The sequence below is a fragment of the Gracilinanus agilis genome, chromosome 1 (assembly GCF_016433145.1).
Source record: "Gracilinanus agilis isolate LMUSP501 chromosome 1, AgileGrace, whole genome shotgun sequence".
Classification (NCBI taxonomy): domain Eukaryota; kingdom Metazoa; phylum Chordata; class Mammalia; order Didelphimorphia; family Didelphidae; genus Gracilinanus; species Gracilinanus agilis.
Window position 1 is genome coordinate 340824067 of NC_058130.1, and position 27927 is coordinate 340851993.

Below are 27927 nucleotides of genomic sequence, written 5' to 3' on the forward strand. Positions count from 1 at the left end.
ATATATATATATATAGATATAGATATAGATATAGATATAGATATAGATATAGATATAGATAGATAGATAGATATAAAAATTCTTTCATGCATAAGATTAATCAGGAGACTCACTAATTAATATGAGAAGTACCCTAATTAACCTAATGAGATCATAAAGTACAGGCCATTCTCTTGAACTAACTGGATCATAAACAGTAAACCTAGCTACAATTGCTGTAATTGGATTTTTTGAGATTAGAGCTTCCTCTTACTGAACAGCCCACTGAAAATCAGCCATTCTTCCTTGTTGTCTATCAAAACAAGCTGGTTGCTCTCTGTGTATCTCTCATCAGGATTTCCTCTTTGTCTTTTCCCCTTAAGCTTTGTTTAGGAAGGCAGCAAGTGGTTGTATGTCTGAGAAAGGGATATCAGCACCATTCTGTGAGTCCACTTCCTTTTCCATCAAAAAATCTGAGATATCCCTTTCCCCCAGAAGCTAATAGTGATATAAGGCACATGACAGTGGGATACCTATTCTCAAACAAGGTAGGAGAAGAAAAACCTTGAGTGGGCTTTTCTAGCTTACCAGATACGAGCAACAGAGGCATATGGAAATTTTCTGCAGAAGCACACATTAATTCACTGTCTGGGAGATTTTAAGTCCCAGCTTTGAGAACTGCTTTGTGGGTATCCCAGGTGTGATCATTCCTGAGTTTGGGGGTTTAAGATCTAGGCCCACTAGCGAGAGAAAAAAGAAATGCAGCAGATTCCTTGGAGAAAGAAGACATTACATATAATGTCTTCTTTCTCATATATATGTATATGTGTATGTAAGATACTATTTAATAAATAAATATGTATATATTTATTTATTAAATAGTATCTTACTTAGAAAGCAAAGTCAGTTCCCCAAATGGTTAAGGGATATGAATAGTCAGCTTTCAGGTGAATAAATCAAAACTATCAATAATCATATGAAAAAAGTGTTCTAAATCCTTCCAGATTAGAGAAATGCAAATCAAAACAACACTGAGGTACCACCTGTCACCTATCAGATTGGCCAATATGTCAGTAAAGGAAAATGATAAATGTTGGAGGGTATGTGGCAAAATTGGACCACTAATGCATTGCTGGTGGAGTTGTGAACTAATCCAATCTTTCTGGAGGGCAATTTGGAATTATGTCCAAAGGGATATAAAACGATACCCTTTGATCCAGTAATACCACCACTAGGTCTATATCCCAAAGAGAGAAAAAAAATTGGAAAGGAACCTACAGAACTATTTATAGCTGCTTTTTGTAGTGGCAAAGAATTAGAAATTGAAGGGATATCCATCAATTGGGAAGTAGTGGAACAAATTGTAGCATATGATGGTGATGGAATAGTATTGTGCTATATAAGAAATGATGAACAAGATGATTTCAGAAAGAGCTGGAAAGACTTACATAAACTGATGCAGAGTGAAATAAGCAGTACCAAGAAAACATTGTACACAGAAACAGTAATATTGTGAAATGATCAACTGTGATAGTCTTTGCTATTATTGGCAATAAAATGATATAGGGCCTTATGACAAAGAATGCTATCACCTCTAGAGAAAGAACTGTTGGAGTCAGAATGTAGATGAAAGCATGCAATTTTTCAATTGTTTATTTGGGTTTGTATTTGGGAGTTTGGGTTTTATAAGATTGCTCACTTGCAAAAGTTAACAACATGGAAATATGTTTTGCATGATAATATATGTATAAACCAGATGGAATCACTTGCCAGCACTGGAGAGGGAAGGGAAGGAAAGGAGAGAGATAAGTTTGATCATATAACTTGGGAAAACTTGTGTGGAAATTTGTATATCATGTAATTGGTAAAAAAAAATTAAAATTAAAAACTAGTCAGAGAGTTACTCGGTGAGTACAAATCCAAAAGAAAAAGTGTTGCTTGTTTGGCAGCCCCTAAAGTAGGTTTACTTTTGTTGGGGGAGGGGTGTCTAAACGATAGGTGGGGCAGGTGGGTGGCATAGTGGATTAAGTGCCAGGCCTGGTCAGAAGACTCCTCTTTTTTTAAATCTGGCCTTGTTATTATAGAAGTCCAGCTCTATAATACCAGGGATACTGAGTGGCGTTTAATGGTGTCAGATTGAAATAGTATAGAATTTGAGAACAATTTGATGAATGATTAGCTCCTAACTGCTCCAACATGCCATGGAGTCTAGAGTTTATTATATACTATTTTCACACAAAGAACACAAAGAAAAACTTTATAGCTTGTAGAGGTTACAGATTATACAAAAGAAAACTCTTTGAGGCTTCAAAGTAGAGATAGAATGGGGTCCAAGGGCGAATTCTAGCCACCTGGATATCAGCAAGCTAATTCCAGGAATAGTAACTATATTCTATAGATATCATAAATGAATTGAGTCTTGTACTTTTTATCAGGAGGACTATACCTGGTCGGATAAAGTTTTGTCTAGCTCTGGCCTTGGCTGACTTAAGAATATTTTTAGAGTTCAGAGATCTTAATTTTCTTGGAGAGAAATTGTTAACCCAGTAACTGTTGGTTTGCTAAGAACTTAAAGCTTTCCAATGGGATTTATAATGTTATTAAGAAAAGGTGGGGATCTGAAAAGGAGTCAAAGAGGTGTCTCAGATTTTTACCTTAGATAATCCATTCTGTCTGAGTCCTGACATGTAATGCAGAAAAAATATTATACACAGTTTTACTTGCCAATGATTTTATAATAGGATCCAGATAAAAAATATCTATCACAGACTATTTCTCTCAATGACTTCCAATTTGCCTCCTGGAGGGGTCAAATTGTTTTTGGATTAACCAACCTCCTGGTACCAGAGCTTTTCAGGGCTCAGGTTACCAGGACCAAACACAAAGACTGCCTCAGCCTGGATTGGTCACGTAGGGAATCCAGATAAAAGGCCCCATCATGACCCTATTTCTCCATTTGGCCTTCCACATATTTCCCCCTTTTTCTTTTAAATTGAAGTAGTTAATTCATTTTTAAATTTTTTATTAATGAGAGGAGTTATAGAGAGTGGTCACAGCTATCAGCTATAGAGAGTTTACAATACTGTGTATTGGTTCCAAGGCAGAAGAGTGGTAAGAGTAGGCAATGGGGGGTCAAGTTACTTGCCCAGGGTCACACAGCTGGGAAGTGTCAGGCCAGATTTGAACCCAGGACCTCCCATCTCTAGGCCTAGCTCTCAATCCACTGTTGCCCCCTATAGCAGGTTCTGATGGGATTCATAGATTATGGTAATCAACCACGTGTCTCTCTATTGTTCTCAATATGTTATGAATAAAATTCTCTGGAGACTGTATCTTAATTTTATAATTAATTAAATCGTAAAAAGTTGACCAGCGAGAGAGAGAAGCACAAGCTGCTTGGCTAGCTAGCTAGGAGTATGAGAACCTGGAATACCCAGCCAATGCTTCCAGCTGCCTGTTCCACATGAACTAGACCAGAGCTAGAAAGAGGGCCTCCTAAACCAAAGATTCCAGGATAAAGGTTGACTTCCTATTCCCTCCATCAATTTATGTTCTTAATGATGTGCCTTTCCTGAGTCTCTCTGATTGGAGGACTCAGAACTCAAAAGAGGACAAAACTTGGGTCTTCCAAAAACCAGGAGTAGCCACAAAGCATTTAGGATGGCCCCACAGTTCATGTGTTTCCTAATCTGGCAACTAGCTGATTAACTTCATTAACTAAGCAAATCCTTGTTTACAGATAAATCAAAGAACTTGTTTCAATCCTGCCAGTCCTTACCAATGACAAAAGACAAAAGAAGGGAGGACTCTATTTTTGTCCTCAGCTTGAGATATAATTGGAGTTTAAGCCCTAAAATATTTTTAGTTTTAAAATCAAATTGGTGTTTGGGGGACCAAGAGGAGTACAACTTAACATTTCCATAGCATCAGACCGTTACTGGGTATGTGATTCGAGAGAAATTATTTAACCCTGTCTGCCTCAGTTTCCTCACATGGAAAAAGAGATAGAGAAGGAAATGGCAAACCACTCCAACATCTTTGTCAAGAAAACCTCAAATGGGGTCACCAAGAGTCAGACTGAAATGACTGAACAAAACTATAGGTAATTATTCTGAAAGGGGTTGTATAGGAATCTGAAGGAGAGAGGAATCTTATCACGTGTGTTGCCACGGTAACCCCAAGTTCAGTTCCTTTTTGGGCAAGAGCTAATGATGTGACTGAGTGCTTTATATATGTTTTCTGTATCTGTTTATAAGTTTCCATCAATTCTTGTGTGTGATACAAGCTAGGTATCAAAGCATAGAGCAGCCTGGGTGTGGAATCAGGAAGATTTGAGTTCAGATGTAACAGAACACATTTATCAAAAAATAAAAGGCAATTTGATCCAGCCATACCACTGCTGAGTTTGTACCCCAAAGAGATCATAAGATAAAAGACTTGTACAAAAATATATATAGCGGGGGCAGCTGGGTAGCTCAGTGGATTGAGAGTCAGGCCTAGAGACGGGAGGTCCTAGGTTCAAATCTGACCTCAGACACTTCCCAGCTGTGTGACCCTGGGCAAGTCACTTGACCCCCATTGCCTACCCTTACCACTCTTCTGCCTTGGAGCCAATACACAGTATTGACTTCAAGACAGAAGGTAAGGGTTTTAAAAAAAAATTTTAAAAAGTAAAAAATAAAAAAAAAATATATATATATATATAGCCACGTTCTTTGTGGTGGCAAAAAATTGGAAAATGAGGGGATGCCCTTCAATTGGGTAAATGGCTGAACAAATTGTGGCATCTGTTGGTGATGGAATACTATTGTGCTAAAAGGAATAATGAACTGGAGGAATTCCATGTGAACTGGAACAACCTCCAGGAATTGATGCAGAGTGAAAGGAGCAGAACCAGGAGAACATTGTACACAGAAACTGATACACTGTGGCAAAATTGAATGTAATGGACTTCTGTACTAGCAGCAATGCAATGATCCAGAACAATTCTGAGGGACTTATGAGAAAGAATGCTATCCACATTCAGAGAAAGAACTGTGGGAGCAGAAACACAGAAGAAAAACAACTGCTTGATCATATGGGTCAATGGGGATATGATTGGGGATGTAGACACTAAATGAACACCTTAGTGCAAATATCAATAACATGATATTTAATAGGTCTTGATCAATGATATATGTAAAACTCAGTGGAATTTCATGTTGGCTATGGGAGAGGGGGTGGGAGGAGGGAAAGGAAAGAACATGAATCATGTAACCATGGAAAAATATTCAAAATTAATTAAAGTTTTTCAAATATAAATAAACAAATAAAAGGCAGGTGATACAGTGGATAGAGAGCTAGCCCTGGAGATGGGAGGTCCTGGGTTCAAATGTACCTTCCTACCTGTATGACCCTGGGCAAGCCACTTAACTCTCATTGACTACCCCTAGTATCTCTTCTGGTTTAGAATTGATACGGAGACAGAAGGTAAGAATTGACAAAAAAAAAAAAACAAAACGATAATTAATGTAAATGTGAGCAAATACATCTACATCTCAGAATTGTCATGAGGCTAAAATAAGATATTTGTAAAGCACTTTAAAAAGCATAAAGTGCTAGGTAATTGTTAACTACTACTAATACTAAAAGTAATTGCTATTAAGTACATTTGGTACTATAGAAGTTAAAGAAATTGTTACTCATTTGGAGAGAACCCTAGAGGACTTGAGCTATAACCCTGAATATTTTAGAAATTTTCCTGGAGTGACTCCAGGTAAGAGGATGAGCAAAAGAAAAAAATGACACTCTTGGGATCAGCTCCCAAGACGATACAGCCAATATGAGGTCAAAACCTTGGGGAGCAATGGTTCAAGAATGTTTTCTTTCTGTGGGAGGGGATTTCCCTGAAAAGAAGAAGCATTTCTAGCCTCCATAACCAGTGCCAATTCCCATTCCATCTGTCTAACCATCTCTAATCTACCTGAGCTCCTTAATGAGGAAAGAGTCTTATAACTCCCCAAAATATCTCCTGAGAATTTAGCTTGTTCTGCACTTACCTTAGGATCATCTCTGAGAGCCCCACTTGGAGTTGGGAAGTCCTGGGTTCAAAAGTATCGTCAAATACTTACTTCCTCACTTTGTGACCCTGGGCAAGTCACTTGATCCCAATTGCTAGCCCTTACTGCTCTTCTGCCTTCAAACTGATACTTGTATTGATTCTAAGACATAGAAGGCAAGGGTTTAAAAAAAAACTCATTCCTGTTGTCTCTCTGGCTCTGGGTCCTGGATGTAACATCTTCTCTCCATTTTTCTCATTTATTTGTTTAGTTTGTTTGAATAAAATTAAGCAGATGGTTGTTGTTGAAGTAGGTTTCTTTTTACAAATATATTATGTATTACTCTTCTTTATGAACTCTGTATCCCCAGTCAAATTAGCCTTTTTTCTATTTCTTACTCACAACATTCAATTTCCCATCTCCATGCCTTTGAAAGGAAGAAATGAAGTAAATAAGCATTTATAAAAGATCTACTAGGCACTATGATAAGCATTTTATAAATATAATTTCACAATAACCCTGGGGGATAGGTGCTCTTATCATCTTCATTTTACAGTTTAGGAAGCTGAGGTAGACAGAGGTAAAATGACTTGCTCAGGGCCACACAGCTAGTAAGTATCTGTGGCTGAATTTAAACAGGCTTCCCCCATACTTAGAATGAACTCCTTCATTTCTACCTCTGGGAATCTCTAATTTTTTTGCAGAGCTCAGTTTAAATTGGGGTTTACATGTTGAGGTATAGATAATCCCAGTGGTTATAAGAAATTTATCAATGGATAAATGGAGAATATTGGTAAATATTGGTAAATATATTATCCTGTTGAAATTGCTTTTTTGGGGATTATACATGGCAAACTGCCTTTCCTTTAGTACTGAACAGAATATGCAGGAAAGTTTACTGAAAGACAAGGGGCCTGGAGACCAGGAAAGGTTGACTTAATTTTAGCCTTTGAGTTAAACACTCCCTCCTAGATGAAGCCTTTCCTAATGGCTCAAATTGAACCACTGAACAAATGATTGTTCAAATCTGGCCTCAGAAACATATTAGCAGTGTGATTATGGGCAAGTCATTTAACCTCTGTCTAGCTCAGTTTCTTGAACTGTAAAATGAGAATGATAATAGCACCTACCTCCCAGGGTTGGTTCCCTTAACCTCAGATTCCTCATCTATAAAAATGGGCATAATTACACACCACATCTAACTCCCAGGACTATTGAGAGGATCAAATGAGATTGTAATTATAAAGTGTTCAGCCCAGTATGTGGCACGTAGTAAGCACTATTATTATACAAGTTATTTTTCTAATCATAATGATGATAGCTGCCAGAGACTTTCACTTTTACTTTATAACCCCAAAGTGCCCAGGACTAGTGTCTAGCAAAGTGACTGACCCATAGCAAAAGCTTAAAAATATTTGCTGATTGTGTCCAAAACTCAAAGGAGTAAACACAGAACAGCTGTGGGTGGTATGTTAGTATAAGATGAAGCAAGGTACTTTATGAGCAGGTCATGAAGCACCCCAGGAGAGACTTGTAACTCAAGCTGTCCCCTCAATCAATAAGTCTGCTTTGTTCTATAGACCTCATCTTATCTATACCCCCTACTTGCTAAGATTGTACCCAGGGACAGCAATATTTTTTGATGAACAACCATGAATGACCTAGTTATTTTCAGCAATTCCCAGAGACTCATGATGAAAAATGCCATCTGCCCTTTGAGAAAGAACTGATGGAGTCTGAATGCAGATTGAAACATACTAGATCTCACTTCCTTTCTATTTCTTTTTTTTTTTTCTGTTTGAGATCTCTTACACAAAATGACTAACATGGAAAAATGTTTTACATGGTTATACATGTAAAATCTATATCAGATTACTTACCATGTCAGGGAGGGGGTAAAGGGTGGAAGGAGGGAGAGAATTTGGAAATTCAAAAACTAAAATGATCTTAAAATTGTTTTCACCTGTAATTGGTGAAAAATATTATTAAAAAAATTACAACTATTTAAGACAAAAAGGTGGGAGAGGCAGAGGACTTGAGAAAGATAATGGCCCCAAATCCCTTTTATACTGTTTTAAGTCTTCAGAGCTGCCTACTTCTAGCTCCCACATTCAATTCAGTGCCCCCTTGCGCTTTAAGTAGATTTGACCATGGAACTATACTTGTGGAATGAGAGATATTTCCCCAAGCAGTCCTTGGAACTCAGCCAGGAGTCTTTGCTTTCCCTTGGTTCCCCAGGTAGCTGTGAACTCTCTCACTTGTGCTTTTCAGGATTGGTGTCACTTTGAGAAACACTCAGATCACACAGCTTTCCTGGAAAGACTCTTTGCAAAGATTAGTTTCTGGTTAGTCCTCCTTCCTATATTCAGGTAACTTGGATGAAAAGTAACTTTGGAATGGTGGGAGGCTGTGGCAGCTCTACACCCTGTTTACTACCCACTCCCACCCGCTGCTCTGAGCCCCATAGTTCCAGAACTTTGGAGCTAATAGGATACATAGAGATCATTTGATCCAACCCCCTATTTGAGAAATGAGACAACTAAAGTCCAGAGGAGATGAAGTGACTCACCCAAATCCACGCAGATAGATAATTATTATTATTAATTAAAACTATCATTATTATTAATATAACAATGATCATTATATCTCCTTAAGTTTACTTGTTTTAAGTTTTGAAAAGTTTTTTCCTACAACAAGCCTAGGGAAGCTGAATCTAGGATTTTGAACTGGAAGGGACTTGACTTTAGAGACTATCTAGTGAGACCCCATCCCCATTTTACAGAAGTGGAAATGGAGACTCAGAGAGGTCAGAAAGGCAACAAGCATTTATTAAACAATTATTTTGTGATGTGTTTGGGGTACAAATAAAAGCAAAAAGAAAGTTTATCCATGTCCTTAAGGAGTTACATGGAAGGCAACTCACAAAATGGAGCTTGGGGATAGTGAAGTACCCTCTTAGGAAAATAATATCAAAGACCACGTAGTCAGAAACAGAACCAAGAGGGAAAGGAAGTTTGGTTAGCCTGGGTTCTCCCCCAAAATAGAAGTCTTGCATAATTGATTGTACTTGTAAAATCTCTATCAGATTGCTTACCATCTCACTCACCAATGGGAGAAGAGGGTTGGCAGGGCAGAGAGATATTCCAGGGTGAAAAGCCTGCATGGAGATTGAGCAGACCCTAGGTGCTAAAAGAAGTTCTAGAGTAAAATGGCAGCTGAGGTATGATGAAAGCTCAAAAGCAAAACAAGCTAGAGAATTACCCAAGGATTCACAGATATAAAGAAGCAAAACCAGGATTTAAACACATACCCTCTATCTCTGAATTCAGTGGAATTTTGACTGTACTAGGAAGCTAACTCTTCTGAGTGCCTGTCACTCCCATACCCTTTCTGGGATTCCTTTCTATCTGCCTAGAACTGTGATGGTGAACTTATGGCCCTGTCTCCTGAAGGCAGGGGGTGGGGCACTGGGGCTCTGAGCTACCTCCCTGCCTAGGCTTCCTCCACTTTCCCTACAGGGTTTGAGCAGTAGCCCCCTACCTTTGCCTGACCCTGCAGGAGTGGCTGGGTGTGGGGGTGTAAGTCCCCATGGCCACAAGAAGCAGCTCCCCAACCCCCAAATCCAGCTAGAAGCCAGGGCCTTTCCCCTGCAACCCAGTGGACTGGGACATGGCATGGAGTCTGGGAGGGTGGGGCATGGCACACAGTGGGAGAGGGACAGGGCACAGGCATGGGGCCCCTAAAAGGTTCACCATCATTGGCCTAGCCCTTACCACTCTCCAGCCTTAGAACCAATACATAACATTGATTCTAGGACAGAAGGGAAGGATTTAAAAAAAAATGAATAGTCAATATTTGCTTTCTTTTTATTGGTTGGCACAGACAAATCTTGAAGTATTTAATTCACTGTTATATTTTGTAAAAGAAACCAAATAAGGACTCTTATTTTCCTCCATTCAAAAAATTGCCTTTATACAATTTTATTTATGAGAAGTAGCCGAGAAGGAACAAGGCTTTGGGACGAAAGACCTAGTTGGGTTTGAATCTTGGCTTTGATAATTACTAGGTATGTGGCTTGGGGCACATTGTGTGTATACGTGTGTGCACATGTATGCTTTTGGTGGGTTGGCTGCTAGGTAGTACAGTAGATTGAGTTCTAGGCTTAGAATCAGGAAGACACTTCTTCCTGAGTTCAAATCTGGTCTCGTACACTTACTATCCTATGACAAGTCACTTAAACCTGTTTGTCTCAGTTTCCTCATCTATAAAATGAACTAGAGAAGAAAATGACAAACCAGTGTAGTATCTCTTTGCTTTAAAAGCTACTTGATTTTGACAATTACAAGGTGTACTTGGGCACTAAATTATGTAGATTTTAAAATTAATATTCAATGCCTCCAAATTATGATATTTATAAGGATTTATTAATATAAATTAGAGCGCTAGAGGAACATGGGGAACCTTTCCCACTCACCCCACCAGCACTGCTTCACCACACTGTCCACATGCAAGCGAGAGAGCAAGAGGCAGAACCAACCGAAATTAAATACAGACTGCGAAACACATGCACATATATGCAGGGAAAAGGAATTGTAGGTAATACCGAAAGGGAATTTGGGTAATGTAGTTTCAGACGTTCAAGATCTTCCAAATTTACATTCCCCACTGTGATCCTTTGGGGAGATTAGTCTCCCCAAAGGATCATGAAAACATAATCAAATTAAAATTTATAATAATTTGGAGATAGAAGGGAAATAAAAGGTAGAAAGAACAAAACCAATGTTAGGTGCATTGACAAAAAGCCATTTAGATGGCAGTCCCCTTTTTGGCATAAGAGTGTCCATTCAAAATAAATACATTCAACCCCACCAAAGTTCAAATTTGCCACGTCTTGAAGTTCCCTCTGGATCTTCTGGTGCAGTGTGTGGTCTCTGCAAGCATCTTCATGGCACCCTCTGGGTTCTGGGAGGTAGTCTTCTGTTCTAAATTAGGGTCAAATTCAAGTCCAAATTCACGGCAATAGCATAGTCCCCCCTAAGGAGAATAACTATACATTCCCCCCTGAAGAGGATACAAGGATACACATAGGAATCACACAGGAATACATGGTCAAGTCATAAGGTATATGAATCAATTATCAAAAACATCAAAGAGTCCAAAGAAATTAAAAAAAAAAAGAAAAATAGCCTCTGAGGGAAATATAGAATATTAAAAAATGTGAAGAAAGAAGAATTCTAGGAAAAAAAATCACAAATCAAAACAGGTTGTTATAGCGATCCATGTCCCATAAACTTTGCAACAACAATCACTCACTAACCCAATTTAGCAGCCTGGACTACAGTTAGTTGTCACATCATGAAAGAAATAGAAAAAGAGACTAGATATTGAAACAAATGGTAAATAGCATTTCCCAGTTTGATCCTTTCCTTCACTTTCAGAGATAATGGAGCCAGAACAATCGATGTTGAGTACTTGCTATAGAGTGTGGTACAAGGAAGTCCTATGTCTTAACATATGTTAAGCATCACAACCTCGAGTCTCACATATGATCAAGTCTTTGTACCCTTTGTGTAGAATGCCATCAATTCCTGTAGGATTGGTTTGGTCTCTTTTCCTTTTTGTGCTCATTTGGCACTTCACAGGTCAAACTCTGTCCTCCTTTGTGGTCTGATTTTCCTTGGATTAGACATATTCATCAAGCAAAAGTCTCATAATAATTAAATAACTAGTGGCAGGTTTCCACAGTCCAAAGCTTTTGGGGTATAAATTTATATGCTAGGCAAATGGACATTTAACTTATTTTTTTTAACCCTTACCTTCTGTCTTGAAGTCAATACTGTGTATTGGCTCCAAGGCAGAAGAGTGGTAAGGGTAGGCAATGGGGGGTCAAGTGACTTGTCCAGGGTCACACAGCTGGGAAGTGTCTGAGGCCAGATTTGAACCTAGGACCTCCCGTCTCTAGGCTTGGCTCTCAATCCACTGAGCTACCCAGCTGCCCCCTTAACTTATTTTTAATGCAAAAATCAAAACAGTCAAAAATCTATTTAATGCTGGTGACATGCTTCAAATGTAAAAAAAAATGAGAGAAAAAAAGAAAAAAGTCAAATACTTATCGCACATGTAGGAAGAAAAAACAAAAATATTAAAAATGTGTAGTTTCACAATCACAAAGGTAAAGTATAGAGGTTAATTTCCAAAAATAAGACTCATTCCCTCTTTAAATTGCCATGATCCACAGTGTGATAGCAAATGAGGTAAATAAAGTGATATGAGTGCAAATAAGGTATATAAAGCAATAATACATTCAAGAAAATACAAAAGGAATGATAAAAGGCACAAAATATTTTGAAAGGCACATCAGGTCAATATAGGTCACTAATACAGATATTCTCTTGTGAGGTAGGATATGTATCATTCAAGTACAAGGATCAATCAAATAAAGTGCAACAAAATAGTACAAAATCTATCAATAGAGCATTCTTATCACAATAGTCAAATATAATCAATAGTCAAATATAATAGGTACAGGCAATAGTACTTAGTACAGAGAATTATTCATTATCAATAGAGGGTACTCATTTCACATGACTGCAATGAATCCATGAGTCCCTTTCTCCAATTTTAATGGCTGTTGGTGTAGTTAACAGGACCTGGAATGGTCAATCATTAGGAGGTTCAGGTAACCCAGTACGTTTGAAATTCTTTATGTACACACTATCACCTGGGTTCAAATCATGAAGCAAGAAGTCTAAGGGGCCTGCTTGAACAGCAGCGCCAGAGTTGTGGAGTTCTCGCAATTTTGTATGTAATTGTCTGATATAAGTGGCAATGGTTGTATTCCCTCCTAACAATGAAGTATAGACTGGGGTAAATGGTAGTGCCTGAATAGGTGGATGTCCAAATAGCATCTCAACTGATGAGATGTGTAAATCACCTCTGGGTCTGCTCCTGAGATAAAATAGGGCCAGAGATAGAATTTCAGGCCATTTTAAATGAGTCTCTATGCACGATTTTCCAATCATAGTTTTAAGTTCTTTATTCATCATTTCAACTTGTCCGGAGTTCTGGGGATGATATGGTGTTATGAAATTTAGGAGTTATCCCCAAACATGAATAAATTTGTGATAAGACTGAGTCACTAAAATGAGTTTCTTTATCAGAATCAATACATGCTGGCAGGCCAAAATGAGTAATAATCTCTTTCAAAAGGACTTTGGCAACAAAAGCCGCTGTGGCCTGAGCAATAGGGAATGCTTCAGGCCACCTGGTCAGCTGATTGACTATGACCAGACAAAATTTATACTGTCCAGCATTTGGCATAGAGATAAAATCAATTTGTAAATTCTCAAATGTGTAAGCTAGAGGAAGTCCACCAAAGGATTTCCCTCAAAAAGCATGCTGATTAAAGGCCTGTCAGGTAGGACAAGCTGTACATATTTTGGAGGCAATTGTAGTTATTCCAGGTGCCATCCACACTCTTTTAACAGAGTCTACAATGCCTTGTGTGCCAAAATGACCATGTTTATGGATGGGATGACAAATTTGGTTATAGAAAGCTCTAGGGAGCAGGGGTTTGCCTTCAGAAGACATCCATACTCCATTTATCTGTTTTGCTTTAAATCTCTGCTTCCATTTTCCCACTTTCTTGCCATTATAGGAAACGGATAGATCCAAATCATCAGTAATTGTTAGTGGCATAATTAATTCAGGTCCTTCTAAGGCAGCTAGTTTGGCTGCAGTGTCTGCTCAATCGTTTCCCCTGGAGACAGGGTCAGTACCACCTGTGTGTGCAGAGCAGTGGACGACAGCTATGGCTTCAGGGAGCTGGATGGTAGAAAGAAGTTCAGTAATAAGGTTTGCATTGGCAATACATTTTCCAACTGATGTTAAGAATCCCCTCTTAAGCCATAACATGCCGACAGCATGACATATGCCAAATGTGTAATGGGAGTCACTGTAAATTGTGATCCTTTTATTCTGTGCAATGATACAGGCATGTTTCAAAGCTGTGAGTTCTGCACCTTGTGCACTTACATGTGAAGATAAGGAAGCTGACCATAGAGTATCCAATTCTATAACTACCACAACTCCTATATAGTGCACACCATCTCTCATAAAAGAAGAACCATCTGAAAATAATATTAAATCTGGAGTGAACCCTAATGATGTACAATCAAATAAAGGTTCTCTGGAAGTTGGCAAATCAGGGAGCAGGGTTGCAGGATTAAGAACTCCATGGCATTTTAATGTGGTATGTTCATTATTCAATAGGGTTAACTCATATCTTTTAATCCTTTAATCAGTAAATGCCTGAGTCCTATGTCTTAATAACAATGCCTCTACCTTGTGCGGGCACATTATGGTCAGAGGGCATCCTAGTACCAGATCAGCAGATTTAGTTACTAATAAAGCTGTAGCAGCTACTCCTCTAAGGCATGGTGGTGCTCCTGAAGCTACTGGTTCCAGCTGGGCTGAATAATAGGCTACTAGGCATTGAGCAGGTTCCAAAAGTTGAGTTAGAACATCTGAAGCTACCCCTTTCCTTTCATGGACATATAAAGTAAATGGTTTGTCATAATTTGGGATGCCTAGACAGGGGTAGACAGGATAGCATGTTTTAAATTTGAAAGAGCTTTTCAGTGTTCCTTTTCCAATTTAAGTGGTTCAGGGACCATGTTTTTTGTGAGTGATTCAAGGGGCTTAGTGATTTCCCCATAGCAAGGGATCCACTGCCTAAAAAATCCTGTTGCTCCAAGAATCTCCCTCAACTGTTTTTTAGTAGTAGGAGCACTTAAATTTTGGATGCTTTCAATACATTTTGAGAAATTAAATGGGACCCAGCGGTTAAAATAAAGCCTAAATATTGCACTTTTGGGAGACATCACTGAACTTTATCTTTGGAGACCTTGTGGCCTCTCTTGTGTAGCTCCAAAAGGAGATGCTTGCTATCCTCTTGGCATGCCTCAGCATTTGGTGAGGCCAAGAGCAAATCTTCCATATATTGGATTAAATGGCTGTATTTAAATTTAATGGCATCTGTATCAGCAGTTAAGAATTATGTGAACAATGTAGGGCTGTCCACAAACCTTTGAGGTCCACTGGGAACCTTTCCAGGTGAAAGCAAAGATATGCCTGGAATCCTCATGTATAGGTATGGAAAAGAAGGCTGAGCACAAGTCTACTACTGTAAAGTATGTAGCTGTGCTAGGAATAGAAGAAATGATAGTATTTATATTGGAAACTACAGGGTGTCTCTTTATAACATGATTGTTCACAATCCTCAAATCCTGGACAAATCGATAGAGATGCTTGCCATTGGCCCCAATTTTGGCTTTTTAACAGGCAGGATTGGTGTATTGTATTCAGATTTACAGGGAATTATGATGCCTTGGTCAATTAGTGAATTTATCACTGGGGTAATGCTCTCTATTGCCTCCTTCCAGAGAGGACACTGAGGAATGGAAGGAGGTGGGTTAGATTTAGTTTTAATTTGGACAGGGACAGCCAATTTAAGTAGGCCAATATCAGAAGAGGATGTGGCCCAGAGAGACTCAGGTATATCAGTTGGGATTTCAAAAGTGGGAGACTCCTTTATCTCATGATTATCTGAAAAAAACATAGGGAGTAAAGTTAAGGATTCCTCAGGCAATTCCAGTGACATAGAGCCATCTGGAGAGCAATTTATTGTGGCTCTAAGCTTGCATAAAAGATCTCTCCCCAGCAAATTTATAGGGGAGCCAGGCATCAATAGGAAGGAGTGCTCCACATTAAGGGGTCCTACGGACACCATCCTAGGGGAAAGTTTTTGAACTTTTTAGGGGTATCCCCAATACTCCTACTACATTTATTGATCCTCTGGAATTGCAATATGGATTAGGTGTAATCTTCAATACAGACCTGGAAGATCCAATGTCTAGAAGACAGTCATAATAGGTGTTACCAATCCTTAATGTTACATGGGGCTCATCAGTAGGGGGGGGGCAGTGGATGGGGACAACAGGGAGTAAGGCATCAGGGTCTGGAAAATCAAAGGTTGTACTCTTTCATTCCTGTGCCCCAACCCCCCGCCTCCCCCCATACACCTTCATAATCTTTGGGTAGTTCCCTGGGTTCCTCCTTGAGGGGCAGTAGCACCCTGGGTGGTTCGGGGATGAGCTCTACTCAAGATATACTGCTGTGGAGTCATTTGATATGAGTTATCAATTGCCTGATCCGTATTCCTAGATTTGTTACCAGTCCTAAAGTTGCAGTTCCTGAAATCATTGTTGTAATTATTATTTCCATAATTGTTATTATTTTAAAGTTGTAATATCTGGTTATTATTTCTAATTGCTTGTTTCCAATTCCTACAGTTCATTATTATGTGACTCCTTTTTGCACAGAAGTGGCATATAAGGGACTGATAGATTCTTGGAGAGGGGCAATTGCCATTGGTTGAGTATTATGCCTTTTTTAGTTGTTTATCAATTCTATCACTTAAAGAGTCTAGTTTCTTTTGAAACATATCCATTAAACTATTATTCTCTTCCTGTTTTTCTTTATGGCTGCTAGAGACATAAATAGCAGTTCTCCTTAATTCATCAAGGTACATTTCAGGCCACTTAGGGCAATGTGTTTTAAAGTAGTCTTGGACCTCTCTATGAGAGTTATTGACAAATTGTTCCCTTATTTGCATTATATCCTTTTCAATAGAAATGTCAAGTTCCATGTATCTACCTCCAAGTTCAATGAGCCTGCCCATGAATTGGGAGGGTGTTTCATCATCAGATTGTGTAAGGCATTTAAATTTGGTCCAGGCATGTGGCTTCTCAGCACAATCTTGCATTGCTTTGAGAATGGCCTCCCTAGCAAGACATAAGTCTGAATATTCTTTCGGGTGGTTATACTGCCATTGAGGATCTTCAGATGGCCAGTGTACTGCATTGCATCCTTGGCCTTTGTTAACATGAGAGATAATTTTATTCCTCTCATGTTCTGTTAGGAAAGCCTGTAGCAATTTTTCTATATCTTTACAAGAAGGGTCATAGTGAAAAAAAACACATCATCCATCTTTTTTTTTATTACTGTTATGGGTTCTTTCTTGTAAGTAGGGCAATCTTGTTTTAATTCCTTTATATCCTGAGGCATGAAAGGCTTATGTTATTTCAATGTAACCACATCCCCACCATGTCCTATTGTGGACACTTCCCTTAGGGGGAAAAGGCCTTTACAGGAATCATTTAATGGTTGTGGTTTCTGAGAAGTTGACTGTGGGGAGGTAAGGTTAGCCAGGAGTTGCAGAACATGAGTGAGTTGGTTCAGAGTATGAGAGAGGAGGTTCTGCACCTGGGATATAGTAGAGGGGCCTATCATCTCTATTTTAGGGGAAACAGGTTTGCAAAAATCAGACATATGTTGGGGAGAATCCTCCTTTGTCATTTGACTGTAAGTAACACATGACCTGGTTCAATTGAATTTGCATGTTGGCCTGCTTTCTCCTTTGGGAAGCTTGTTGTGACCTACCAGTACAGAGAAAAAAGAAAATTCCAAGGCACACTGGAAGAAGGAGGCAATCCAGAACCCTATCAGTTCCAAATTGGGCAAAAACCACAAGAGTTTCTTGTAGAGTAGCATTTATACTGCTAAGCATTGTAATCAAAAGGGTAGATTAAAGGGAAGTGGAGAAGAGAATAATTTTCAATGTATATATTGATTTGTTTATTGATTTGTTTATATCTGTTTATTTGGGGTAGGGATAGGCTAAAGGGTATTTTATATTGTTTTATTTTATTTTGTATAATGTTATATGATTTTGTTGGATTTTATTTGCAAAAATATATATTTATACTTTATTCATTTATATTATATAATTATATAATCATATATAATCATTTATTTATAATGTATAGTTTAGAATTGGTTTTTTTAGTTATTATTTTTTAAATGCCTTCATTCATTCATTTATTTATTTATTTGTTGGGTGTTGCTGCCCTCTGGTGTCATAAAAACACCCACTATGGCTCAGCAGGAAAAAGGGGGAAGGAAAAAAAAGGTTTTTTTGGTATTTTTTTGAATGCACACTACTGACCTGTGGCTAAGTGGCCATACTAAAATAGGGAAGGGTAAGGGGCATAATTGTGTTTGCCAGTGTTAGGGTCCGAGTGGATTGCCACCCAAGGAGCACATGGAGACAATGCAATCCAAGCAAAGGGAAGTCTTTATTTCTAGTGCGCGCTAGGGGAACTCAGCAAAGGAGTTCCAAAGCAACATAGTCAGAGTGGAGTTTAAATACATTTTTGAAGCTTTGATCTAGTACCTATGAATAGATTCATGGTTTCAGTTCAGTGCTCAGGAAGGAACAGGACTTTACCCTAGAGAAAAAGGACTCAGTGTTTTGGTCTGGTGCTTAGACTTAAGGAGAACAAGACATTACATATCAGACAGGTATGCAGGTGGGAGTTGGGGTTTAGTTTTAATCATTTACTTTATTTCATTCCCTACTTCTGTTTGTTCATAGTGAGAAATCTTTCTCATGACCACGTCATTGCATAATTTGGGGGTCGTCTCTTTGGTATTGTTGCTTCAGAACCATAACCTGGACAGTGTTAATACAATCTTTAACAAACCAGACCAAGCGATTAAGAATGTAGGGTTCAAAAGTCAACTGAAGAACAAGAATCACTAAGGGTCCCAGAAGGATGGAAAAAAAAAGTGGTGAGCCATGGAGAAGACTAAAATAACTGCTGATACCATGACTGACCTGTTGCCCAGGCTCTTTCCCTGGAGACTAAACTCCTAAAGGGGGATTATAATACTTAATATTGATAGTAGTGAGGCTCATAACTTGGGGAAAGCACTGGAGGTTTTTAATAAGGGAAGAATTTACAATGCAGGTGCCCGGACCAGTAGTTGATTGTAATGTTAGGCCGACCTTTTGGTCTCCCCAGTTACAAGAAGTTGGTCTGTCTAAGACAGAGGTATTATAGGAGGCATTTAAGCTATAGCATCATAATAAGGGGGCCGAGCACTCAAGCAGAGCCAGCAACTTTTGGTCAAATTAGGTTGGGAATTGTTAAGAGCCATATAAGAGGCTTGAAGAAGTAGCCACAAGAGTCCTTCAAAGGGCCAGAGGCTATAGTCTCACATCCCCAATAGCTACAGTAATACTGACCTGGCTGATTACAGGACTCTTTTCCGGGATTACTTGCAGGGCAAAGGTAGTGATGTATACAGGGCCCAAGTTTTACAGCCATCCCTTGATAGTTGCATCCCCAAATATAGGCAATGATCCTGCACCCACGAAGGGAAAATGTTGGGGAGCCTGAGGTAACAATCATCTAGAGTTCTCCCATTTCCAATGAATAAAGAATCCATTTCCAAAGTTGGGGGCTAGCAAAAGGGGCTTCATGGGACTAATGTCCCACAGCTAGAATTAATAATAGGTGGAAGGGAAGTGGGGACCTAAGGCTGGGTCAAAACATCACGAGTCAGGCAAATAGAGAAGGAGGCCTAGAATTGTGGAAATAAGCATAATCAGCGATGGAGAACAATGGAAGAGGCTTCCTATGCCCAGCCATATCAAAATTGGATGAGAATGCGTACTCAGGGCCCATTGTGATTGTGAGCACAGGGCAAAGGGGAGAGGCTCAGAGGTAGTGCTGACAAAACAGCTCCCTTCCAGGTAGAGCAGTTTTGTCCTGTAAGTGCCTGCTGGATCCCTCCAGCCCATTCCCAGGAGGCTTCATTGTCCCACCTCAATTCCCTACATAGTGGGAGCAAAGGAATTTTTTGCCTATAGTTTGCCTGAAAAATGTCTAAACTAGAGTGGTACAATGTCCTACGTCGTCTCCCCCCTCCTCCAATCATCTAAGGGAATAGGGCGATGGTTTCAGCCTTCTGTAATCCCTGAGAGGAGAAAGAGAAGCTGTGGGCACAGAGTCTCCAGGGACATGTCTTTAGAGACTGTTCTCCTGGACTGGCTGACACAGGTCACAAGATAAAGGAAATGGACATAGAACCTAGGATTGGGGCAAAAGCTAGAACACCAGATATAAAGAGAAAATTTAGTACAAGAGAAACTGATATTAAACCTTAACATTTGGGTATCTTTGCCAACATATTTCATCTCCAAAAATCATTCTTGGATAAGAATTGATCCTTCTAGGAAGTTTGATTCCTAAGTTGTTTGCAGAGTTGACAAGTGATGTTTCTGTTACAAAATATCCTTTTGCAAAGCTCACATTAATAGGACATCTATAAATACTTGAATTATTATTTTACAAATAAATTTCTTTATCTCCCAGATTCTGGAGGAAATCCAGAAAGTTTTGGGTTATATTTCCAAGCTCAAGATCCAATACTTCAATTGTGGTAAACTAAAGCTGCAAGCTACAAGTCATCTATCACTAACTTCATCTACTTCTCAAAGCATGTTCCCTAACAATTTGATAATTTCCAATTATCTACCTAATAGGTTGTTTGGGGAAATAGAAACTTTAATTGTATAATTTGCCTCATGTGCTGATTATGGGACTTGTCACAAAAAAACAAACAGGGAAAACATTTCCTCACATCCCAAGGGACACATAATGAGGGGGCTTCATGTGCAGGCCAAAGCTGTCACTGGCTTATGCCATCGCTGTGCCACTCAAAGATTAGTAGTTTAGATGGTCAGAAGAGGTCCAGTCCAGGTTGAGCCTAGAATTGCCTCCCTAACCATCACAGAACTTTCTCTGTATCACCATTAGATCCCAGAAGCCCTCTCCTTCCTTAAAAGACAAGTCTTACCCATTACAGCTTAGAGAAATCTGCCAAACAGCAGTCTAGAAACAATTTTCCATTCCCTCAAGCAAGCCTTTCACATCCCTACAAGACTGATCATTCAGTTATTCTTACATATTTTGGTAATAATTAACATCTCACACTTTAGTCACAAAACCTGAATTAAGGAACAGGAGTGCTGGATTGAGCAGCTCCATAGTAAATATAAAACAGGGCTGTATTATCTCCTGAAACAGATTTTAGTTTGAACTCCATAACTTACAAATAACTTTAAGTCCTTTAGCAGTTTCCCTTTTTATTTTAAATTTATGCTCCAATTGTGGTGAATTAGGGAAACCTGAATTTTTGCACAATCATTATTGATGTTATAAAGTTGCTATTAGCTTCTTGTTCATTTTTTCACTTTACAGAGCTAAGCTGGCAAGTCACACTTGATTGGTCACTGTACCTCTCCGAGTCTGTTCACATGAAGCTATTCTACATGTTTATTCTTACCCATAATAATAATTTTTTCTTTAAACAAATTGCATGTTATTCCTTAGATCATGAATTTCTTCTAATACATTGCACACGCTTTTTTTTTAAACCCTTGTACTTCGGTGTATTGTCTCATAGGTGGAAGATTGGTAAGGGTGGGCAATGGGGGTCAAGTGACTTGCCCAGGGTCACACAGCTGGGAAATGGCTGAGGCCGGGTTTGAACCTAGGACCTCCCGTCTCTAGGCCTGACTCTCACTCCACTGAGCTACCCAGCTGCCCTTGCACATGTTTTTAAAATAATTTTATATCCTAATAAATTACAATGCTGTCCAAATTTTTTATATTCATAATATACTAGATTCCTAATGCAAAAATAATACTATTTTTGAATTACCAAAATTTGAAACCCTAATGTTAATTATATTTTTACCTATTACTTAATATGATGGTACAGATCTTAGAGTAACAATTTTACATGTTCATATGTTTTCCCTAAATTCAGTCCGATAAGCATTTTTGGTAAGTCTGATCATTCCCACACTGCAAATCCTAATAGATAGCTTTTTAATATAAGTTTTGTGCATTCTTAAATTTAACAGAAATTCCATTTTTAACTAGTAGTCAATGAATTTACACAATACCATCAGTTCCTTAGCAAATATATACTCTAATGGGTAGAGAAAGGTCCATGAGTTTCGGGGAGAATGGGCGATGATTTTTAGCTTCTCATAGCTACTTCCTGCTGAACTGGGGCGGCGTGGATGATTTGCTCTCAACAAATAATTTTCTCACGGACCAGCCTCTGTCTAAAGGGATCTAATTTTGAAATGTAAGCCAATTGCATTGTTCTAATAATCTTTAAGTTAAATTTTTCACTAACATCAGTTTGATTAATGTTAGGTTGAATTCATGGTTGTTTAAAGAAGCTTTTTCACTCTTGGTTAAGCACTGAGCAAGACTGATGGTTTTTATTTATTTTTTTGCTAGCTAGGAAAGTTAAGCTGCACTTCTATACTTCTAAGAATCATTGCTTTCTCTCTGAATAAGTTTTCTTAGATTGCATTTTAGAATCTTTTGTAATTTTCATTAGATATATGTCTCAGTACTTAACCTGTTGATAGAATTTGGTGATGGGATCAAATTTGTCCCTTTTTCTGTCTTTTGATTTCCATGTTCCCTTTCTCATGGCCAGTGAGAAATGGAAGGAGAAATGTTTGACAGATTAGTTTGTTTAACTCTTGCCTTAATAAGAGCAGAGAATAAGATTTCTTTTAACCAATTAAATTATCTTAGAGTTTCAGACATTCAGAAATTACAATGTTATTTTCTGAATTTCTCTAACACCTCTGTCTGTCTTCCCCATTCCTCCGGAATGAATGAAGAAGAGAGAGACATTTATTTTTCCCAACCTGTAACCCTCCCATTGTGATCACAGACAAACAACATATAACACACAGACTGATTAAGGACACATTTCCTGGGCATATCACACACACTCTGACAATTATAAACCATAAATTATATAAGCTAGATTTTTCTTTTCATCCTGGCAAAAGATCAATTGTTACAATTCATATCTCCATGACTAAAGAATTCTGTGAAAAAGAATGAGTCAGAAAAGGGTTAATTCTTAACAAGGAGCTGGCTGACATATGATGAATTTTGTTTCTTAATTACCTTTCTTCATGCTTCAATAAGTATCCTAAAATAAATACACTTTTGCTTCTTCACTTTTCTATGAAGTGGGATTCTGATACCTGCCTGAATAATTCCAGGTATGCCACATTGCTGGAAAGATTGATATAGCTAAGTGAAAATTGTTAAAACTTTTTACATTGTCTGTGGCCATCACCAATTGGACTCCTTCCAAGGGAGAAAGAAAAAAAAAACTATGACAGAACTGGTTTTTCTAGCTGAAGCAAAGTAGCCAGCTACTTCTAAAAAGGGGGGCAGAGAGGAAAATTTCTGGTCACTTTTAAATTTGCCGTTTAGTCCTAAAGAAAAATACGCTTTTCCTGGTGTCCTTCTAAGAAGGGCCCAGTGCCCTAATGCTTAATTTTGAGTAGGGGTGGGAGCTTGCTCAGGGCTCCATCCCCCTTTCCCCTGAGTCCTCTCAAAAGGATCCAGTGCTCTTTACTTTCCCCACACCTGTAGTGTGTCCACTACGAGCTTCCTGGGGTTCTGCCAGGGTCTCAAACCCTGGACTTCCTGGAATCTAGTTCCACCAGAGACTCAAACTCTGGACTCCCCCTAATTATTTCCTGGGGGACAGGGGACCTCTAACCCCCTGAAGTTCCATATCGAAGCTCCGTATCTTTGTCTCTGAGCTTTCAGACAACTTCCTACCCACCTGTCTTAATTAGCTTCCCGGCATTCCCGACCTGCTTCCTCGCGGAAGACAGGAAATGTCTAGCCGGTCCAGATTCAGAAAAAGGTGAGGAATTGGACTTTTGCCTGGTGACTTGGCATAGGACGTCCTCCTAAGCCGTATGCCCAGCCAGAGTCCAACTTGATTGTGTTTGTACACAATCATACAAACAGTCACACTTCACAGACACACTGCTCACCTCTGGAAGTCGTTACGAAATCTGGGAGAGAACTTCCCCTATCCCGGTGGTCCTTAGGGGGTTGAATCCAGCTCTGGACGAGTCCCCATATGTTAGGGTCCGAGTGGATTGCCACCCAAGGAGCACATGGAGACAATGCAATCCAAGCAAAGGGAAGTCTTTATTTCTAGTGCGCGCTAGGGGAACTCAGCAAAGGAGTTCCAAAGCAACATAGTCAGAGTGGAGTTTAAATACATTTTTGAAGCTTTGATCTAGTACCTATGAATAGATTCATGGTTTCAGTTCAGTGCTCAGGAAGGAACAGGACTTTACCTAGAGAAAAAGGACTCAGTGTTTTGGTCTGGTGCTTAGACTTAAGGAGAACAAGACATTACATATCAGACAGGTATGCAGGTGGGAGTTGGGGTTTAGTTTTAATCATTTACTTTACTTCACCAGGAACCAAAATGGAGCATATGGCTATAAAACAGGGTGAGTTTTGATCTAAAAGCTGCCCCAGCTGGAAACTGGGGGTTGAAGCAGTTATCTTGCTTTCTGAACCCCAACTTGGGGCAGGGAGGGAGCTGGGATGCAGGATGGGGTGAGTAAAAAAAGTCAAGACCTCCCCACACCAAGGCAAAAAGCCAGGCAGAGGTTAGGGACTCCTGCAAGGAAAGGGGCTCCCTCTCACGCTGGGGCTTGGGGTCTTTTTAAGCTTACCAGTCACAGAAGTGGTGACAGGGATGTTCACTGCAGCTGCATCTGTAGAGGCTTTGGCTGCAGAAGCAGGCTCAACACAGTGGGAGGTTCCCAAATCCGGTCTAGTAGCAGCAGTGGCAGCTGAGGTGTGGCCCTGCTAGGGTGGCAGCAGCCCAGTGCCAGGGATTGAGGGAACGGGAAGGGCGTGTGGGAGGCACAGGGAGGGAAGGACATGGATTGGGGAAGTGTTGGGAGGCAGCAGGGCCCCCCCCCCAAGCTGGGTGCAGCCACTGGGCTCACCTGCAAAGGTTTAAAAGTGGCAGAAACCTCGGCTGCAAGGGGGGGGGCAGGGCGCAGCTGGAAAGCCCTGGCACAGCAGTAAAAGCTGGGCGTTCCAGAAAAGCCCTACTGGAGGCTTAGTGTGCGAGCTGGGAACTAGTTCCGCAGGGGATCTGAGGTTAGGTTCTGGAATCCCTTCGTGTGACCAATTGTAGATTTTAAAATTAATATTCAATGCCTCCAAAGTATGATATTTATAAGGATTTATTAATATAAACTAGAGAGCTAGAGGAACATGAGGAACCTTTCCCACTCACCCCAAAAGCACTGCTCACCACACTGTCCACGTGCAAGCGAGAGAGCAAGAGGCAGAGCCAACCCAAATTAAATACAGAATGAGAAACACATGCACATATATGCAAGGCAAAAGGAATTGTGGGTAATACTGAAAGGGAGTTTGGATAGTGTAGTTTCAGGGGTTCAAGATCTTCCAACTTTACAATTACTTTAAATTCCCAATCTGTAAATGGGGGAAAAATTATATTTGTACTATTTGCCACACTTCCCCCCACCCACCCACCCAAGGAAAGGACTTTTTAAACCTTAAAACCTTAAGAGGAAACAGATAAACAGAGCAGTTCTGAAAATAAAATGTTGGGCTAGTCTGCCAAGGGCCATCAAGTTCACATTGGATGACAAGGTCACACATGGACCCTGAAATCTGAAAGGCAAGATTTACAGGGGGATGGATTCCTACCGAGGATTCCCTGTATGACTCTTTTCTTACCAATACTCCCTGTTTAGTGATTAATATTCTAACTAAGTCCCAGGGAAATACAGAAGAACACTATAGGCCAGTGATGGGCAAACTATTCCCCAAGGGCCAGATCCAGGGTGTAGTTTGCCCATCACTGCCTTAAGCAATTCCCTAATCACTAGATTGTGGGGGTGTAGTGATTAGGGAATTGCTTAAGGCAGTGATGGGCAAACTATGGCCTGAATTTGGCCCTACAGGGAATAGTTTGCTCATCACTGCTATAGGCTATTACTAGAACCCTTACAAGCCACCTACAAACTCCTAGGAAAAGCCCCACCTTTATATGTAATAATACCAAAATTCCCCTAGTCTCCCTATAACAAACCAGCAAATAGTGAGTTAATGTTAAAGATTTAAAAACCCTAACTTAGATACACAGGTGCCTGCAAAACCAGGCCAAGTTTCCTCCCTCCCTGATCCCATAGATAACAGTGTATGATAAATGGAGAAATTGCCCTCAAAGGCTGGTATATCCCATTCCATTGACTGGACTGCTTTCTCCACCCCATAGCCAAGGAGACAAGTAAACACACCTTAAAAAGTTGTTAGTAACAAAGTTGTTGGCAACAAGGTTAATGTATGGCTTGTTCACTATCTCCAAGAAAAAACTTATGTTGAATATGGAGTTTCTATGCCAACCTTATGTATAATATCAAAGCATATTAAAATAAACCTCACACAAGGCGGAGCAGAGCAGTTTTCATGATGCCTGTCTGGCTGAAATTCAGACTGTCTCTCATTCATCATGTGCCAATGCTGACACACCACCTCGAGCCCCTGGACCTGGGGGAGCCAGACTCCCCCACTATTCTATACATTTAAAAAAAATAAAGTATATATAATAGAAATTTACAGATCTTTTTTGTAATGCTGTGCATATGGAGATTCTGTTTTCTTTCTTTGGGTGTTTAAGTCCAGAATAGCAAAAGTTTAAATAAAAACCCTTCCAGTCCCATGAAACTATATATTATTGATCAAACAAAAACACATTTTGGAAAATTTAAAAGCAAAACTACAATTAGTAAATTAATTACACAATGCCCTTCCCCCACCCCAATCTCTTGCTGCCTATTCTTTGGATATGAATGGCAAATAAATGAGAGAACTCCAGCACCTCAGAGTGATCTCTCCCATTCAGAAGTGTGTTCCCTTTGATCTTCCAATTGTCAATGTGGATTTCTGGATGGCTCATTTTACCCTTAACTTTGAGTACCCCTATTTTGGTTTGAATGTTAAGTACCTTTTTGTTTTGGAGGCTTCTCTATTGGATGAAAGTTTTCCTCTCATGAAGCCCAGTTTCTTAGTTTGACCTTTACCTTTTATTTGTTACAGCTGACTGTTCTCTAATACCATAGCTATTGACTGCAAAGAGGTTTACACACCTGTTTGTGGTTAGTTTTTGTGGGTTTCCCAAATAAAGAGACTCTCAGATACTCCAAAGAGTTGGCACTAAGAGCTCTGTCTTCTCCCAGAGGAGTTGGCATCTAGTATGGTGTCTTCTCCCAGGGGAGTTGGTACTTGGCACAGTGCTTTCTCCCAGGGATATGGTTCCCAAAGTTCCAGATCATTTGGCTCTGTGTGGTATTTAGTTCATGACTCTGTATGGTGGTCAGAATAATGAGCCTATCCCTTTTTCCTGATTAAAGAGTGGGTTTTCTGACTACTTGGTAGTTCTGTATTTATTTCCAAGTTATCACAATGAAATTGACTGTTAAGGTCTATTCTAATTGACCACATTGAATCTGGGAGAAGTTCACTTCATCTCTCTGTTTGCAGTTTTAAGTACCAAAGACTTTTGCTAGGAAGCCTGTAGTTTAAGGGAAAAAAAAACACAACTTGTTGCTCAGAGATTGTGAAATACTACTGTAGGCTGGTAGTAAAGCCAACAGTTGCTCTGCATTATTTGACACTAATAGTACTAAATGACTGAGGAGACTAACTTCAGAGTATATGATTTTCTCTTCTAAATTGTGTTAAAGTAACTGAGGTTTGTCTTCTGGCTCTTATCCCCACTTTCTCATTTGTTTTTTATGCCTGGAGGGCAGCTAGGTAGTGCAGAGGATAAAGAACCAAGTCTAAAGTTAGGAAGGTTCATCCTTTTGAGGTCAAATCTGGCTTTAGACACTTACTAGCCCTGTGACTGGGAAAGTCATTTCACCTTTTTTGCCACCATTTCCTCATTTATCAAATTAGCTGGAGAAGGAAATGGTAAACCAATCCTTTATCTCTGCCAAGAAATGGGAATAGGAAGAGTTGTTCATAACTGAAATGACTGATTAACAATTATAAGCCGTTTCAGGACACCTTCAGAAGTTCTAGGTATATAATTT

General features: G+C 39.5%; 1 protein-coding gene across 1 annotated transcript in view; it reads right to left on the reverse strand.

Annotated features, from left to right (window-relative positions):
- LOC123251545 (protein LYRIC-like) overlaps window positions 1-26341 on the reverse strand; it is a 41251-nt gene extending 14910 nt beyond the window's left edge. Inside the window, 2 exon segments of the mRNA XM_044680839.1 lie at window positions 24494-24658; window positions 26276-26341. Coding sequence (XP_044536774.1) covers window positions 24494-24658; window positions 26276-26341 — 231 coding nt within the window.
- Between the last annotated feature and the right edge of the window lie 1586 nt (window positions 26342-27927).